At 37.7% G+C, this 19,505-nt stretch overlaps 1 protein-coding gene across 3 annotated transcripts in view; it reads right to left on the reverse strand.

Moving 5' to 3' along the window:
• Positions 1 to 3,090: 3,090 nt before the first annotated feature.
• Positions 3,091 to 19,505, reverse strand: part of PDCD10 (programmed cell death 10) — a 35,547-nt gene continuing 19,132 nt past the window's right edge. For all 3 annotated transcript variants that reach the window (XM_060767575.2, XM_060767574.2, XM_067466031.1), the window contains exons 3-8: positions 17,781 to 17,834; positions 15,951 to 16,068; positions 15,158 to 15,284; positions 12,143 to 12,221; positions 11,644 to 11,726; positions 3,091 to 3,587 (exon numbers count right to left, since the gene is read on the reverse strand). In XM_060767575.2, the coding sequence (XP_060623558.1) occupies positions 3,506 to 3,587; positions 11,644 to 11,726; positions 12,143 to 12,221; positions 15,158 to 15,284; positions 15,951 to 16,068; positions 17,781 to 17,834 (543 nt within the window). In that variant the 3' untranslated portion in view covers positions 3,091 to 3,505. The remainder of the gene's footprint in view (positions 3,588 to 11,643; positions 11,727 to 12,142; positions 12,222 to 15,157; positions 15,285 to 15,950; positions 16,069 to 17,780; positions 17,835 to 19,505) is intronic.

A 19,505-nucleotide genomic window follows, 5' to 3' on the forward strand; every position in this document is an offset into this window, starting at 1 on the left:
TTATCCTGCACAATCTATCAAACACCTCCAAATTAAACTAAAGAAATAAAATCACAGGATTCCTTTATCAGAGTACCTATGGCTAAAATCCCCCTTTAAAGGCTAATCCCTTTTCTCCCTAAAGTCTGGCGTTGTGATCAATTTTTGTCCTGCTGTGGAGTATATTCTAAGCCTCACCAACTCTCTCTCGCCTTTAATTCAACACCAATACCATATTTCTATGTTAAACCAGTGTCCTTTAATTGTAATGGATTGAATGAGGGTAAACAAATTGAAGCTTAATTCAAACAAGTCAGAGATTATCCTGGTCAGTCAAAAGACTGATCAGGGAACAGGGATTCAACCTGTGCTAGATAGCATTTGTTCTTCCTGAAATATCACTTTCGATACTCTACTGATGTGCACTAGAATTTATATCCTTTGTGGAGAGGGGGAACCTTACAAAGGCAGAAAAAATGACCACAGTAAACAGATCCACAGAAAATAAATTCTATTCGAGAGTGCTGACAATTATTGGATTATAGTATTTACAGCTTACTGGTGATGCTAATGTATAATCATTTTTATGCAAGGATTTTTGGCGACCAGAAAATTATCTTAAGGATTCCTCCAGGGTACAAAGATTGTGAAATGCTGTTGGGAACTTTGTTTAAATGAGCAAATAAAAGTAATGCTGTAGATGTCTGTTTAGGAATACAGATCTTGATTTATAGCCTCATCCTTTGTCATATGTGTCTATTAAAGCCACTATGCTCTCGCTTCCATAAATGCATCCGGGAGACTCAGTGCTGCCAAATACAAAATCATCTGCATAATCAAATTTCGTTTTAGATTAAAATAATGTTTGCTACCAAGAGATCATTTATTGCAAATGTAGCTGCAGTGATAAAGACAATAAACCAGAGAGATTGTGACTATGCAGATACTGTACTACCAAGAAGTGAGACACTATCTTACAGTATGGCTGCTGGTTTGGATCCTTGTTTACCTTCAGAGATTTTCAGAGCTGAGTTGTTAAAAGTCACTGTTCCATTATGTGTAAGTGCTCTGGCCGGAGGTAAAAACATCTCAGTTGGGTGGGCTGACCTCAAAGCATAGGTCAGAGACAATGCCAAATTATCTCCTTAGTTTAGGCAGCAGAAGGAAGGGGAAGAAAGTTCAGCAGTTTGGTTATAGAAGGCAAAACATTGCTTCTGGGACACATCACAAGTTTCCCAACTACCCTCTGCTCCCTCTTCATGCCTCTCTCTTCCTCTCCCTTCCCCCCCTTATATATATTGCCCCAAAGGTGTGAAATGACAAAGGTTTGTTGTTTTATAATGACCACCTTTAGGGAGAGGATGAACTTTATTAGCCCTGTGACTATTATGGAAGGATCAGCTAGCAGTCCTCTGCAGTTTATGGGGAGGGGGACAGGTGTACTTTCCACAGAGGTCTGAAAGTTGCCAACACTGTGTTGGAACCTCCCTTTTACTGCAAAGACAATTGCCTATCGAATCAATAGAAAATATCCCTATTTAACTTGATGACAAAATGAAGTGAATTAAAAACCTAGGAGTAACATCGTAGTCATACAGCCACTCCCATGTAAAATAATCATCTCCACCACTTGAACAGAATGCAGTTGTACACACCTCTATTAAGACAGTCTCAAAGTGAAACTTAGCCTGTCTTCTGCCTTTAACAAAGCAAAAAAAAATGCTTATTGTTGTTTTTTTAAATTGTCAACTGCAACTTTGTTTTCCTGAATTTCAGTATGTTCAGTGGATTTTCATTAGTTTTCCAACTAGCTCCACTGTTGAAAACGTTTGTATATACTTTGAAGTTTTGAATCTGGCAAACTGCTATCTCCAGCTCCTGTGTGCATGCGAGACCAATGAGCAATTGGGACAAACGGTTGTATAACCCAGTCAGCCGTAATCAATAATGCAGTACAATTTGAAACAAGCAAGTTTATAAAAGCTTCACTTACTTTCCAGAACCACTTGTACTTTAAAGTTGAAAATGGTTTATTTTTTAAAAAAGCACTAAAGCATTGTTATACCATCATAAATAAATAGAAACAAACCCAAACCCCAGTGAACGATCCAATACTGTGCTGACATTTGAATAGAACATTCTTTTCTTTTCAGCCGTTATCCTTAAGACTGTTTCCTTCAGTGCCATAATTTTATCCACCAAACATTTATATTGTACATGCCTTGGAGAATATTCTACTATTTTGTTTTAATTAAAATGTAAAATTCATTGTGGTTCTTTTTTCCCTTTTTCTATTCTAAATAGTTTCCTCAAGTATATATATAGAGGGAAAAATAAACTTGGTTTTCACCATGATACTGGATGATGCACTTGTTACCGGGATCCTGCCGAGACATATAAAAACAACATATCCACAGCCTTAATTCAACTGTTAACCCAGGTAAAGTAAATCTATTTGTTTCAACAGAAGTAATGCAAGTGTTAAGTTACTTAGTTCACACTGAGCCAATGGCTATATTTTAGCTGGAGGCAACAGCTGGTTTTAGGACATATTTAGGACATATTTCAGCAGGGGGCAGGTTAAGGTATTCTCTCAGACACCAACTGGATAACATTTTAATTTTCATTGGAAAAACCTTTTAGGACATTTTTCAGATGCTATTGTCTTAGTAATGGGCTCCCTGGTGGGACAGCAACTTAAACCACTGAGCTGTTCAACTTGCTGACTGAAAGGTTGGCTGTTTGAATCCGGGGAACAAGGTGAGCTCCCGCTGTTAGCCCCAGCTTCTGCCAACCTAGCAGTTCGAAAACATGAAAATGTGAGAAGATCAATTAAGTACAGCTTCTGCGAGAAGGTAAAGGTGCTCCATGCAGTCATGCTGGCCACATAACCTTTAAGGTGTCTATGGACAATGCTGGCTCTTCGGCTTAGAAATGGAGATGATCACCACCCTGAAGTCTCGGACACAACTAGATTTCATGTCGGGGAAATCTTTACCTTACCATCTTAGTGGGACATAGTCTCTAAACACCTGTAGTGGCAGAAAAAAATCACATCCCCACTTCCTTCCAAGACCAAAAAGATGTCAAGGTATCAGATTACACATATAATTTAACAGATGTAAACTATTTATTGAATTTTTGCCACCAATATTGTTAAATACATAATCTTGCAGTTTTTCGCTTTCAAGTTAAAATGTCAGAAACAGAACACCAAATATTTACAATTCTTATAAGGAATGTTACATAATGACACATTAAGGCGTAAATTCTTTTGGCTTATAATTCTGAAAAGAATGATAATAGCAAAAAAGTGATGCAAAATCTTCATTGTGAGATTATGATTAAGCTACAATGTTTTTACAAAAATATGGTGTAAGATGGCAATAAATCCCATTCAAAATCCTGCATTAGGTCCCTTCAGCTGGGACTGATAATTTATACAGTCAAAGTTTACATATAAAGGTATCCTATCCACCATTGAAAAGTACAGCTCTCAACATATACAGTTTTTTTGTTTTGTTTTTCAGGCCACAGTTTTGAAGGTCTGCAGTATCAAGTTGGTTTGATGAATTAGTCGGTTGGCACTTATGAACACATTTATTGCCCTGTTGGAAGAAACAAAGAAATTTTAACACCACACTCAAGGGCAGGAAGCCACTAGACAGCATCTGGTAGCAGCCCAATCCTACAAATGTGTATTTAGAAAAAGATCTAATAAAAATTTATAGCACTTGCTTCTGGATTATAGAAGGGTTGTTTTAAGAAAAACGAAAGTCCAAGCAAGAAAGAAGACCAGGCAATTATCATAAACTCTCCGTTTAGTGGTAACAAGAAGCATGATTTGAATTGCAGACATGAGCTGGTAATACTTGGATGCTGCCTTAAGTGTTTCTACAATCAACTGGGTAAATTTTCAAAGAATACTATGTAGAATCCAATTCTATATAGATTGGAGCCTCATGTAATGGGGCTTTCACTTTTTGACCCATATACCAGTGTCCCTTGCAAACCTTCAGAGTCTTTTCTGAAACTGCTGATAGAAACTCTCCTGTGAGCAGAACAACTCTGCTGCATATTAAACGTAACACACAAGTAAGCACATCAGCATAGCTCTCACATGCATGTGTCTAAAAAAAGCAACTAAATCACACAGTGCAACATTACATTCATTCACTGCAGAGCACATCTTCCTTATTACCAAGCCACACAAAAAGTTATCAGATCTGAAACAATTTCACAAAGCTTTCCTTGGTGGTTTTAATTCTCACATTCAAAGCAACATATTCATTTTAAACCCTAAACAAAATAATTATACAACAGCTAGAAAACTAATAATCAACTAAGGTTGCAATCCCTATACAGACATGTGCAATGGCACAATAAAATCTACCAAATTCATGCCAGAATAAATAACTTATTGCTCTTATGGAAAATGCGTTGGATTTTTCTTTGTTTCTAAAGCTGGTCTGAAGAACAAAGGGCCCTCCAGAAGTGCTAGGGTTTTTTTTTTCCTGCTCTAAGGGTAGTTATTTTTAAGTCACGTGGTGCAGTGGAAGTTCAAATTCTCTCTCAGATAATTTCAAATTCTGGCAAAAGAATACATTACCAGATTATAGATGGTAGGGTGGTCTTGAGGTGACGGTTGCCAGTCAGGTTCTGACAGGCTGGAGTAGCATCTACCAGAGGACTTACGTGCCCTAAAATGGGCAGATTGTGCAGGAGGTGATCCTTTAGGTAACCTGGACTCAAACCATGTAGGGCTTGAAAGATCAAAACCAACAGTTTGTACTTTGTCCAGAAACTAATTGACAGCCAGTGGAGTGACTTTAGGATAGGTGTAATAATGCTCACTCCTGAATGTTCCTGTGACCAATCTGGCTGTCATGTTTTGAAATAATTGGATTTTCCAAACTTGGTACAGAGGTAGCCCAATGTAGAGCACACTGCAGAAGTCCAACCTTCAGGTTACCAGTGCATGCACTACCATCTTTAGGTCCCCAGATTCTCGGAAGCGGTGCAGCTGGCATATTAGCCAAAGCTGATAGTAAGCTCTCCTGACTGTCACATCTATCTGGGCCAATATTCAGAGAGACAGATTCAGCAGCACTCTCAAGCTGTGGACACAGTCTTTCGGGGGGAGTGAAACCCCATCTAGAACTGATTGGCACACCTCCATCCCTATGTTGGAACCATTAATGGCAAGCACCTCTGTCTTGTCTGGATTCAATTTCAATTAGTTTTTTCTCGTCCAGCCCATTACCTCCTCCAGGCAATCATTCGGAAGCAGACACGCTATCCTTAGCTGAGGATGAGCCGATAAAGAGCTTTTGACCATGTCAGCCATAAACACACTTAGAACTGGGTTAAGAAGAGCTATCCACATAATTGAGTGAATGTTAGAAGTCATGATGGTACAAGATAGATAGGAGGATTCTGCATTTTTCCAGTGGAAGTGTTGACTTTTTTCCATTGAACAAAAATTCCCAGTACAACCAAATAACAAAACCTTTGACACACAGGCCTACAAAACTGAGGATCATAATAACCTTTCAAAAACAAATGTTGCTTTAATAGGAATTTGACATTCTAAATTCAAAAATGGCCTCAGATTTGAAACATCACATAGTTTTTCACAACTTGTGTTGATGTTTCTATTTTTGAAAATATGGGTGAATGAAATTAGAAACTGAATTAGTAACATCATTTGTGAAAGAGTTGTGTGGAACAACATTTTATCGTGTTTTTCCAATTCAGACCCCACCAAAAACATTAAAAAATACATTATTTTAAAAAAGTTTTTTTCATTGCAGGCTGATGTAATGTTTTAAAAGGTTATGGTAATATATAGCGACCTACTAAGAACTCTAGGCAATTCAACTTCTCTATTTAAATTTACTTGCAAATCATACTGAAATTGTATTTGTGGTAAATGAACACCAAATTCAAATGTGGCGTTGTTTCTGTTTGTCCTATATGAAATGCCGTTGATATATTCTTAGCATTAGATCTTCTCGACAGAGCATGCATTTCTTGGCTGATGAATTTCTGGATTCAAAGTTTAACAAACCAGAAGAACATCTTATTATGAACTTTAAATAAACTGTACAATGGGGAAGACTGTATTAGTATTGGTCAGTTAACTTCCAACAACTTCAACAACCATACACCATGAGCTAGGTCAAGGAACAGATGAGATATTTTTCCTCCTGACCACACAATTTCAATTCAATGACTTCCATTAACACTTCCCTTCTGTTACCTTCAGGAAAAATGTACCTAGTTCTTGTTGTATATGTCTGTTTGGTTTTTTTCGCAGATACATACTTGGGGGAAGATGCACCGAGGAACTACCATATTTTATTACATATTTGTTGCTTTTTATGCCTTTTTAATTGGAAAATGGGTATGAGTATTATGTGATTAAAACAGGTTTGCCAGTTTCAGGTTGCTTTTAAAAAACAATATTTAGCCTCTGAAAGATAAAGAGTAAGGAGGAGATAAAGTTTCTTTGAAAAAAACAATAACAAAAAACTGGCTTTCCTTCCAGAAGGGAGGAGGGGGAGCTCTGGTTTACTTTGGGTTTTTAAAAAACTGTCTGCGACCATTACGTGACAAAAGGGAAAAATCCAATTTTTGGACTGGAAAACTCAGTGTGATGATTATGTGGAGATGACTATTATATGGTGAAATACAGTATTCAGGAGAGAGTCTCATAGAAGGACCAGACCACAAGCTTACTAGTTTAAGACCCTGTTTCTTTCAATAATTAATTAGTTAAAGTCTTATTTATTAATTAGTTAAAGTCTTATTAGTTAAAGTCATTTACTTATTTAAAGTCCACAAGGCTCCCAAGGTAATAGAAAATACAATTCAATTAAAACAATACAAAGTTAAAAACCCTTAAAATCAGTGTAAAACAATCTTAGAATCGTCGAAGGCTTTCATGGCCGGAATCACTCAGTTCTTGTGGGTTTTTTCGGGCTATATGGCCATGTTCTAGAGGCATTTCTCCTGACGTTTCGCCTGCATCTATGGCAAGCTTCCTCAGAGGTGAGGTCTGAGGACCTCACCTCTGAGGAAGCTTGCCATAGATGCAGGCGAAACGTCAGGAGAAATGCCTCTAGAACATGGCCATATAGCCCGAAAAAACTCACAAGAACTGAATCTTAGAATCCATTTTTAAAATAGTTAAAACAGCCATTTGAAAACCACGTGGAACAGTACTGTTTTGGCTGCCTGTCAGACGTTTAAAAGACATGGAGTCAGGTTGTTCCACAGTTGAGATGCTGCTACAAAGAAAACCGTGTTATGTTATCCACCAATCTAATTTCATGAGCGGTTGCAAAATACAACTGGGCATTATCTGAAGATCTCAAATTTCCGGTAAGCTCATATTGGAAGAGACACTCTTTCAGATACCCTGATCCAAGGTGTTTAGGGCTTGATCATTCATCAAGGTAACCAAAGTTGTTTCTGTCACATAAGCAAGCCTGAACCCATATTGGAAGTGATTCAGAAAATCTATTTCATAGAACCATAGAGTTGGAAGAGACCTCATGAGCCATCCAGTCCAACCCCCTGCCAAGAAGCAGGAAAATTGCATTCAAAGCACGTATGACAGGTGGCCATCCAGCCTCTGTTTAAAAGCCTCCAAAGAAGAAGCCTCCACCACGTAAAAAAATAAATAAAATCCTGGAATCCCTTTAGAACCTTACGTAGGGCCCTCCACACAGAATATCAAGGAAGAAAATCCCACAATATCTGCTTTGAACTAGGTTATCTAAGTCCACACTCAGATAATGTGGGAGTTTCCACCAGGATATTCTGGGATATAGGGCTGTGTGGAAGGGCCATTATAAATGACCTTACAGTTGCTTTTGGAGAGTGACCATTCACCCCATTTCTGTCTGTTCCATCTACAGTGTTGTCTTATGATGCACTTTCCCCCATCCTAAATTGAAGGCTTAACCATTCTGTTCGTTCTTTTTGGGCTCCTCTCAAATACACTTTATCTACTCCTACCTCATCCAGAGTTTTATCATTTTATCTTTGTCAATTTGGTCTGCCCATTGTGTTCAATTTCCTATTATGCTATTTTGCTTTATTTTATTTTTTGCCACTATATGTACTTTATTGTGATGTAATTTTTTGTTGTATTTTGCACTTTATTTTGCTGTAAAGTATCTTTGGGCTTGGTCCCTGAGTCCCCTTTGGGAAGATGATGGCGGGGTATAAATAAAGAGTATTATTATTATTATTATTATTATTATTATTGCTTCTTTTAGACCATATGGAACATACCCTTCTTTCAAAAAAGCATTTGCAATCTTCAGCACTCAATTGGACAGTCTTCCTCTAGCAGCCTTAATTAAGAAGGATGGACATGGCAAGAACTGGACCTCACCTCTCCAAGCAATTTGTCCACATCATCATGTTGAATAAACCAAAACTCATTTATCAAAACTGGACAATACTTATCTCAGATACCTCCCTAGACTCTTTCAAGTTCAAGTCATAGTGATTTTGAGCATTTTTCTTTACAAAGTATTTAAGCCAATTTGTCACAGCACTTTTCTGAGGCCTCTTTCTCAGCAGTATGAGGTCTAGAATATAATAGCCCTTTAACTCCTGAAACAACTGAGCTGGATAAGATTGAGTGAATGTAGGAAAAGCTTAAAAAATCATTTCTTTGCTGCTCTGGCTGCTGCAAAGTAGTTTCCAAAATGAGCATAAAACCATGTTCAGTTAGATTCATCCTGAATCTTTCTGCACCTCTGCTCTAGTCATCTACCCAAGTGCTCTATTTCCCTGAGCTCCATAGAAAACCAAGGAGGCCATGATGTTCTGCCAAGTAAAATAGCATGGGAGCAATGGTCAATTGCCAGGGTCATCTCCCTATTCAACAGATCAATAAGGGTATCAACAGAATTGCCAGCTGTTGCAACTGGAAAACTCCCAGGGCATTTCTGAATTCTTCTGCATCCATGTGTCTTTTGGGATGGACCATTTTAATGGGTCCAATGCTTCTGAAGAAATTAAGAGTCACAGCAAATCTAAACCCTATCAAATAGTAATCTGCTCATATTTATTTATTTATCGTGTCAGGAGCGAAACAAAACAGTTGTATTGCATTAAAAACAAACGAACAAAACACAAAGTTTGCAGACTTGGTATTCTATTAAATATCCTTTGACCAGTATCTGGACACTTGGAGTGCCTCTGGTGTTGCCGCAAGAAGGTCCTCCATTGTGCATGTGGCAGGGCTCAGGTTGCATTGCTGTAGGTGGTCTGTGGTTTGCTCTTCTCCACACTCACATGTTATCAATTCCACTTTGTAGCCCCATTTCTTAAGGTTGGCTCTGCATCTCATGGTGCCAGAGTGCAGTCTGTTCAGCGCCTTCGAAGTCACCCAGTTTTCTGTGTGCCCAGGAGGGAGTCTCTCATTTGGTATCAGCCATTGATTGGAGTTCTGGGTTTGAGCCTGCCACTTTTGGACTCTTGCTTGCTGAGGTATTCCAGCAAATGTCTCTGTAGATCTCAGAAAACTATTTCTTGATTTAAGTCATTGGCGTGCTGGCTGATATCCAAACATGGGATGGGCCGGAGATGTCACTGCCTTGGTCCTTTCACTACTGGTTGCTACTCCCTGGCAGATGTCAGGCGATACAATACCGGCTAAACAGTGTAATTTCTCCAGTGGTGTAGGGCGCAGACATCCTGTGATAATGTGGTAAGTCTCATTAAGAGCCACATCCACTATTTTAGCGTGGATTCTGCTCATGACAATAGGGTTCTTTCAAACCTAACAACCTCCAAATCACCATTCTGAGTAGCAAAAATCAGATCAAGAGAATAGCTTGCTACATGTGCAGGAGCAGATATTAACTGAAACAGGTTGCCATGGAAGCCACACAACCCTGAGCTAGCCCTGATGAAGGTACCTCAGTATGGATGTTCAAAACCTCCAAACACGATAAGTCTGGGGGAGATTAACAATACCAGAAGCAGTTGAGATAAGGAGACAGGTAGGCAGTGGGTGGATAACACACTCAAAGAATCCTCATACTGTTTCACTGCCCTTTTGTGATGTACATACACCCAAAACTTGGAGATTGTCAGACAAAATACCTAAATAGTGGAATGGACTCACTTTTCTGGACTCACTTCTCCTTTCTGCCCACTAGATTTTGCCTACTGCTGCAACAGGAAACTTGGTGAGCATAATTGGGTCAAGTTGACACATCTCTCTTTAATTACTCTGCATTCTACCTGTGTATATTTGTTATATACAAATATACACAGGTAAAAAGCAGATTAAAATGCAGTATTTTAATACTGTTTTATCTTAAAGCGCAACAGATTATTATTATTATTATTATTAGTAGTAGTAGAAGTAGTAGTAAGGTGCCCCAACGCTGGCATTCTTTAGGAAGAGCCTGAAAAGTAGTTGTTCCAGTGTGCCTTCCCAGAATAAGGAAACTCCCAGCAATATGTCCCTAAACGCACTTTATTAGTGATCTAGGATTGTCTACACACTCAATCCCTCTCCAAAATTTCTATCCTGTTTATAAGTCACCTGGTCATGCCCAGCATTATTTTTTAAAATTTCAATTAGTACATTTGACCCTGCCATAGGTTCTTAAATGTCATTGTGTTATTGTTAATGTTTATTGCTATTTTCTGTTTATGAGTTTTATTTATTGTTTGTATTACTGTTGCTATTGTTTCATTGTTGTATTGTGAGCTCGGCCTCATGTAAGCTGCACCGAGTTTCTTGGGGAGATGGTAGCGAGGTACAAATAAATTATTATTATTATTATTATTATTATTATTATTATTATTATTATTATGCTAAGTCAGCTTGCTTGACCAGGATTCAATCCTAAATCATAAAGCAGCAGTCATTGACCAGGTATTAAAGCAGCAGCACTTTGTCATGAGGTTCAACAACTACTATAATTGTTGTACAATTTAGGGATCAATGTACCTGTTTATGTACATGAACACTCTATTTAGCTTTCATGATACGTAGTCAAAATAATGCCATTCACATGAATGGCGTTAGACCTCGAAAAAGTAAAATCCTGCCCTTTCCTGATTGTCTTCATTTTATTGAAAAACTAAGGTTTTGGCATAGCAACACTAAATGTATTTTAGTGTCACTGGTGCTAGGGTTAAAGACAGTTTTAGGATGCTGATAAGTAAAAAAGATATTGTAGCTATCGAGAGTAACGGCGAGAAAGAGGTTTGTAGGATAAAGTTTCATAAACTATGTTTACAAAAGCTTATGCTATCAACTTGTTTTTCTCAGTCTCTAAGATCCTCTTGCATACTGGTGCCTACATAATGTTTCTCAATCTGAAAACAGTTCACTTGAAAGTTTCAGTATTAAAAACTAAAATTCCATAGATGCCCAAGGACAGAGAAATATTTTGTTTACGCACATTCTCAAATGTCTAAGTTTCTAGAAAGCAGTCCTTCTACATAGAGACCAATATATTTTTCTACTATGCTAAAATGAAAGAAAGAAGGAGGTTAAGACACTAGTCTGTGGAAAGGATGCTACTTGCTATATAAAGTAGTTATCTAAAATAAATAGGAAGAAAGGAAAGGCAAGGAAAAACACAAAACTGTGCCAATTCCATTAAAAGTAATACTTACTTTCCATCTTTAAAATAGGTTTTCAAAGTGTCGCTGAAACTTTTGGAGTATTTTACAAACTCTTTCTTTTGGTGCTCTAGTGCCTGAAATATGTGTATATAAAAAGTCATTCAATCAAAGTTTTGCCCTTCACAGAGCATCTTATTTAACCACTAAATACAGACTAAGATGATACATTGAAAAAAAATAAGCTATGTTATTGTTGATAGACAAGCTCACCCATTTAAGAAACGAAAAGAAATACAGGTGCTTCTGTATTTCAAAAATTACATTGATGCTCAATGTAGCTATCAAAACTTTAAAATAATCGTATACTGAAAGGCAGTAGGGAAAATGGCAATATTCTACTTTGTTTGTCTCTTCATCTTTACTGCTAGTGATAGTTGAAATGATTTACATTTCCCACCATCTAAGCATAAAAACTGAAGATCCTCTAATATTTAGTGTTAATATGTTTATATTTTTGACAAGTAAACATAGCAGAATTTAATTCACATACCCTCCGGTTCTGGTATTGATATTTCTTGAAGACATTATTTACTGTGTCGAGGAGTTCTTTTATTGCACTGGCAATGTCCCTGTTTGGCAATGAAAAGATAATTGCAACATCTTTTAAAATTAGACTCATTCAATGCAGACTTTTAATCACTTCCAAAATTGTGTCTGACATGTATTTCTTAAGGATTTGCAGTCTTACAGAATGTGTTTGAGATATGGCACAGCAAGACTGAACACCAAGAACTAATTAGATTATATGGCACTTCAAAGCCCAAATTAGGTTTAATACAGTCTTCATATGTGGAAAGGTAGCATCTGCCTGATATACAAATATATACTGCAACACTGTTAAGCAAAGAGAACTGACCTACCTTTTGAATCAAAAATTCTACTCAGAATATACATTACACAACAAATGAACAGATTTTGACTCTTGGTATTTTATTCTGAATAGAGTGACCCATGATTTGCCTTAAACCATTCTGTGCCTACTGATCTTACAAACTGAGGTTGTTATCTTGCTCTGCCACAATCTTTTAGGAATTTAAATAAAACTAACCACCTGGAAGAAAATTGTCACAGCAAGTATTTCTGAAAACAGTTTGATGTCACTATTCCTTTCCCTGGAATAATGGATACAACTCATTTAGTTCTAATTTGGCATGATTTAAGGTCACAGTATGATAAAACTAACAGCACTGTGTTGGGCTAAGAGAGCTCAGAAGGCAACGATGGTGTAACAATGTCAGTTGTCCACATTGTAACCAACACCATGACATGCTCTCAATAATAATTTTCAAAATTAAAAGCACAACTTGGAAAAGGTTTATACAAGTATCTACTAGACAACTATTTTAAAAAAATCTTTGGAGTAATTGAACATATTGTGTCTTCAACTGAGCAAATGAATGAGAGGATCTACAAGAAAGCTGAAGGAAACCAAGTTGAGAAATGGCCATAAAGGGTTAAGAGGGCCGTCATCTTAACTACAACACTGAATCCAAACACACAAAAAATAGGTTTATAATTCGGTAAGTGATGAACTGCCATAAGATAACGCTAGAGCAGGAAGCTTTTAAAACAGTGATACCAAGTTCCAGTTAACCACCAATTGGCTCTTGGATCATTCAAGAGTCCATAGAAGAAATAAACAGTTTTAACCAATGGACATAAAAATGGTTCCAGTCTCTAGCAACGAGGGAAAAAACTGCTGGTTCACAACATCAGACAGCCAGAAAAGGGAAGCACTCAGTCAGATTATGTTGGACTGCTACTCCCACCATCCTCAAACAGAACAGTTAGTGGTAAAGAGTGCTAGGAATCACAAACAAGTAACATCTGGAGAACTTCATTTCTTCTCTTTCTGTTCTATCATTTCCTGGTTTAGTTCTCTAACTTCTCAGTGAACCCCCAAAATAAGTACGTATTACAGTGCTCAAGATCTTTGGTTGCAATAGGAAAGGAAAAGGATAGTGTTAGATAATGTATCATAATTTAATTGGGAAGAATAAAGCATTATTGAAGGAGCACATTCTCTCCAAGTTACTTAATTCCCAAGGACTCTTTAAAATTAATGGAAGGTAATTCTTGACTGCATAATGAAGAGGTGGGTAATTAATGTGTGTGCAAATGTTATCATTGTGGGGTAAATGTTGTGGCAAGTTAGCAGTCCTATATATGTACCAATGTGGAGGTTTGATTCATGTCTTTTTCTTAACCCAGGTCTTTTTCTTCAAAAACGCCTATAGTTAAGTAAATGAAAAGGAAGAATAAATATGCAATGCTGTTTAATTAGAAGGAAAGGAGACAACATTTCTCTGGAGAAAGTTAATGGACGTGGGGCATCTGCTCCTACATGAAGAATGCATGAATAACTTGTTTTGCAGTCTTTAATGAGTTAAAGGAACACATCCTGCAATTGCTATTAGAGGATCCCATGATGAATTTAAAAGGGTAGGCTGTCACTTAACTTCTTGGGAGTCTTTGACCAATTAAGTAAAAGAAGGTCAACTGACAATATCTGACAGATTAAGCGATCAGCAGACTTTAGCTGCATCAGGTCCCAAGCTGAAAAAGTAATACACAGTTAAATCAAAAGTCCAGTCCTACTGTGACATTTGCAGCATGTCTGGATCCCAGCAGTAGAAATCAGCCAATTTGAAGAGAAACAAAGTAAGAACTGTGTTTCACAGAAAAAACATAGGAAAGCTATGAATACAGTGAAAGTTTTCCTTAGACCCAAGGTAAGAGGAGACCCACCTTTTTTTATACTGTGCTCTTAACACCATGGTCATAAATCCACCTCACTTCTATCTATATTTGTTGTTGTTACCTTCCCCATCTGCAACAGCCAAAGCCACCACAAGACTCATGGCTTTGTGGTCAGCCTTGTTGAAAGGTCATTCTGTGACTAGGTAGCATGAAGATCAGAGACCTGCCTGGTTATGCCCCATAAGCAGGCACAAAACAATGACATCATCTACCAAAACCCTAGCAGATCTCAGAGGAAAATGCCATTAGTCAACATCTGTCTACTGGGCAGAACCAGATGCTCTAATGATCCCATGACCCTCCCTGTCCTCACCATTAATGGAATAGCCAACTGAGTCTAGAGAATGGTGAGTAAGGAGCCATAGCTATGTTTAATAGGCAAATCTCTTACTCTTTGCTGGAAAAGACTGGGTCTCAGCCTAAGTATGCTAAGAATACTATGGCAAATAAACTCTTCTGGCAATCTAGACACAAGGGTCATATTTTTATCTAGTTGTTTAAACTACAACCACAATGCTCTGTAGGACAAAAATTGGCCGCTCAATAATAAAGTGAACGTATAAATCAAGATTTTCTAAGGCACCAAATGTGCGTGTATGTACAGGCCTTATGGCAACTCCATGAAAGGAGAAATGGCAATTACCAAAATACCGCAAGTAGAGCAAATAAATGGCAAGCAGAAATATATGACAAGGTTACAATGTTTTACTTTAATTAGGAAAATGAATTATAAACTGGCACTTACTTGATTGTCTGAAGAAATCTCACTCTGTCATTTATCTCATCTGGAATCTTACTAAGAATCTGTTTAAGTGCGCGTGCCTTTTCATTTAAGTCTTGAAATTCTGGTTCTGGTCTCTCAATCATATACTCTGAAGGGAGAGAATACATTAATTGGTTACTTATCCCAAGAAAATCTCAAATCACTTGAACTGCCTGATGAAAATGTCAACAATGCCAAATTTAACAAAAGTATCAGAAATATCCTATATATTGACCCCACCCTTCCCTCTCATACAGAAAGGACAATGTATGTCACTAAAACACATTTGCCAATAATTGAATGGCTCCTAACCAAAGTGGGAAAACAAGAAGTATTCTAGGTGTATAAGCGGTATGTGAGTATCAGTGAAGAAAATTATGAGGCCCAACGGGAAGAGGTAGCAAAGGATTCAGCTTTCATGCCCTCTCTGCCACTGGAGGCCTTACAAGGTCAAATCCCCTCATTATATTTCCTGTAAAAAATCAGATTTCTTTGGCCTCAAATACTCTTTACACACATGGGATACTTACACCACAGTTTTGCTCCTTGGGCCATTTTAGTTTTTCAGATATGGACTCTCTTGGGCATGAAATGGCATAAGCCTTCGCCATGTGGTGAAACACGCCCATCTCATTTAGAGACCGTTTAGGAACATTTGAGAGAGCTGCCCATTTTTTAAATTAGCGGGGCATACAAAAATGGCCTTAGTGAGATACATGCAGTTCACCTGCCACATCCCACCCCACCATTGACACAAGAAATTAAGAAAAAATACCCTCTACATCGTCAGCAGCCATGCGTAGAAGAGACTCTGTAAAATTTACTTCAACACTTTTTTTCTCCAAAATTTTCATGATGATGTCTTGTGTGAGACCTGGATTTTCTTTTTCAGCCTGTATTTCAAAGAAGTTTTATTTATTTAGTACACAGGGAATTTGAAATCAGGAAAAAGACATATTCAAGAACAGCAACAGTATGCAAATTCAAGATTATATTATATTATAACACTGGCAAAAACTGTCACTGCAGTTTGTTTTTAAGATGAATGTCCCCTGTTTATGCTGAATTTAATTTCCCCCAATTACAAACTGGAGAAACCTCCCACTTTTCTCATGCACTTGTGTCTCACACAGAATTATAATTCTAACATGCCAGTTAATAAGTTACCCCGAGCCCCAAGGGAGAATCATCCAATCCTTGATCAGCAGTGGCCAGTCATTTCTCCTTCTGAGGTGCATAGCACTAGAAGCCCCAATCCATAAAGGCTCAAGGACCTGAATCTCTTTCACTACAGAATGAGGAGAGAAATACCAGGGGATGTCTTCAAGTGAACACCTGTCTCTACAAAGACAACATCTTGCAAGGTTTAACAGACTTTGGAAGATGCAATTTCCTTAGTCCACACAAAATATTCCATCTTATCAGTCATATTCCAGAAAAGAAAGCGGCTAACTCTTCCCAAAGCATAATTCTGATTTTCCCTCCCTTCCTACTGCACCCTCTTCTATATTGCATGACAAGCTTCTTTCGGCAATTAAAAAGACTTTTAATGGCTGTCTGCAATGAGTGATGGGTGAAACAGCTACGTACAAAGTGGGGTATACACTCATTAGGTTTATGAATCTTGAGAACACATTATTAGACCTCCTGGATGAATGTTTCCATTATTCAATATAAACTATTTCTTCCTAGTTGTTTGTTGCTTGGTTTGTTTTATGATGTCTTACATTTTATTGGTTTGATTGTTTTAACATAGTTGACTGTTACATCTTTTTAATTGTGTTACTTTGTAACCTTTGTTTATATTGGGCTTGGTCCCCATGTAAACCACCCCGAGTCTTTTCGGGGAGATGGAGGCAAGATATAAGAATAGTTATTATTATTCCTAGAGCATACTTTCCCTTTCCTGGATGGCTTAATTAGAAGTATTTCAAACTAGTATTTTGTAATCCAGAAATTCCTAGTCATTAGGCTTCTTTACAGCTTTTACCGATAGCAGATGAGACAATTCCTTAAAGGCCAGATACAACAACAGGTGCGGAGCTGCACACACATGCACACTCAACCTTCCTTCTTGTACTCTCATACTTTCTCAGAGAAGCATTCACTTTCTTTTTTTGCATGCTGATGCTTTAAAGTAGAGATTATACTAGGGGCATGAAGCATAATCCAAAAACCAATTCAATCAGCCTACAAAAGAATATCTGTAAGTTCAAACAGTTGTTTCATACGCTCAAAACTGCATAATTTACAAGGAAAAGATAAATGGTGATGATTCACTTCACAAGTAACAGGGAATTTAGCAACAAGTGGGGTAACTTCATTACCCATCAGAATGGCAGCAAAACCTTCTCAGGTCTTAGTGAATCTTGTCAATGAGCAGGAAAAAAAACCAAACTAGTGGAATATGTTTAACCTTATGTACTTAATACTGTTCCAGTGATTCATCCCCTCAATGACAGAAGCCAGAATAAACTAGATGTAAGACACGAAGCTATGATAGTACTTTCTCTCTACATGGTGAAATAATGCTGCAGTGAGAAAGGGAAAGGACATAGGTGACTGAGGGCAACAAACAATATAAAACAATTTAAATAATTCTCACCTTAATAAAAGCTGCTCTCAATGTCTGAGCTGCAGATAGATTTACTCGTTCTAGCTGCAAGGAAGAGTTTAAAAAATAAACTGTTACAAACACATATTTTGCCTTTGCCTTCTGAATCTTCATTTCCAGTGTTCTCTACCAATTTAGATAAGCAATGAGTTCTTCCCTATCAGGTAGAAATTAAAGTGCAATACATATAATCCCTTTGAAACAAAAAGTAAATAATCATATAATTCTCCACTCAATATCCACATGGTAAAATGATTTTGTGAATTCGTTCATGGCATCAGTAGTATTGCTCATGCCATTCTGATAAATTTAACATATAATTTTTAAAGAAACATGCTGCTGACTACAGTTAATCCTCTGACTAATATATTGCTAGGAAAAAATAGCTGTGCAACAAACTAGATTTAGGTCAGAGAACTACTAAAGACACAGGTCTACATCAGTGATGTCCGACTTTTGGTCCTCCAGGCTTTTGGGACGCCAACTCCCAGAAATCCTGGTCAGCTTGCCCATTGCTTATAAAATTTGAGAGCTGAAGTCCAAAACACTGGGAGGACCAAAGGTTGAACATTACTGGTCTAGATCTATCAACCAGTCCTAACTCAAGTGGGTCATTAAATTACCTGCTGATTGGTAGGTTAACACAAATCAAATGTCAGTCCAATTGATATAATGTGATTCCCTGGGCTGCACTAGCAACAGGTTTCCTGATAGATTAGTGTGTGTAAGAAATGTAGGATAAAATCCTGATTTATTTTACACTAGCTGACAATGCCCGGGTTACATCTTTTGCAAATATAAACATTAAAAGTATTCATTGTTGGGCTTTGGATTTAAAGAATGGGACCACAATCATCTGCTTTTGTTCCAAGCACACCAATATTCAAACCTGGGCATGTTGGGTATGTGAGCCAACTTTTGGTCCAGATCCATTGTTGGTTGGGTTCACAGTGCTCCGTGGATGAAGGTGAACTACAACTCCCTAAACTCAAGATCAATTCCCCCCAAACCCCACCAGTATTCAAAGATGGCCATGTTGGGTCTGTGTGCCAAGTGCATTCCAGATCCATCACTGTTTGGTTCATTGTGCTCTCTGGGTGTAGGTATCTGGATGTAGGTAAACTACGACTCCCAAAAAATCAGGGTCAATTTCCCCCAAACCCCACCAGTATTTAAAGTTGGGCATGTTGTGTATGTGTGCCAAGTTTGGTCCAGATTCATCATCGTTTGGGCTTTCACTGCTCTCTGGATGTAGGTGAATTACAACTCTCAACTTTTAAGATCTATCCTCTCCAAACCCCACCAGTATTCAAAGTTGAGCTTATCGGGTACACATGTCAAGTTGGTCCAGAAAACTTGTTCCTATACCACATCATTAACTCCATTCGAGCATGGAATTATGGCAACTTATCTTCACATTTTGATTAATCTCACCCAGACGAGAGCTTTGGTTACTGCAAGATATAAATTGTTGGTACTAGCTCTTTTGGGTGGGAGATATAAAAACGTGGAACATTCTAAAAGGGCTTGTTCTTGTGACTTGGTTTTTGTTGAAATACTTCGCCATTCTTTGTCTGAATACCCTATATGGATGAAATGCAATAATTCAATGTTTTTCAAAGTGTTCTCAATGTCAAGGGTGTTATAAATTTTCATATCTTCTGAACAAATCTGATGCATTCTTTTGTGAGACTGTTGCTGATTTTATTCTTGAGA

Source organism: Anolis sagrei, chromosome 3 (genome assembly GCF_037176765.1).
Source record: "Anolis sagrei isolate rAnoSag1 chromosome 3, rAnoSag1.mat, whole genome shotgun sequence".
In the NCBI taxonomy this organism is placed as follows: domain Eukaryota; kingdom Metazoa; phylum Chordata; class Lepidosauria; order Squamata; family Dactyloidae; genus Anolis; species Anolis sagrei.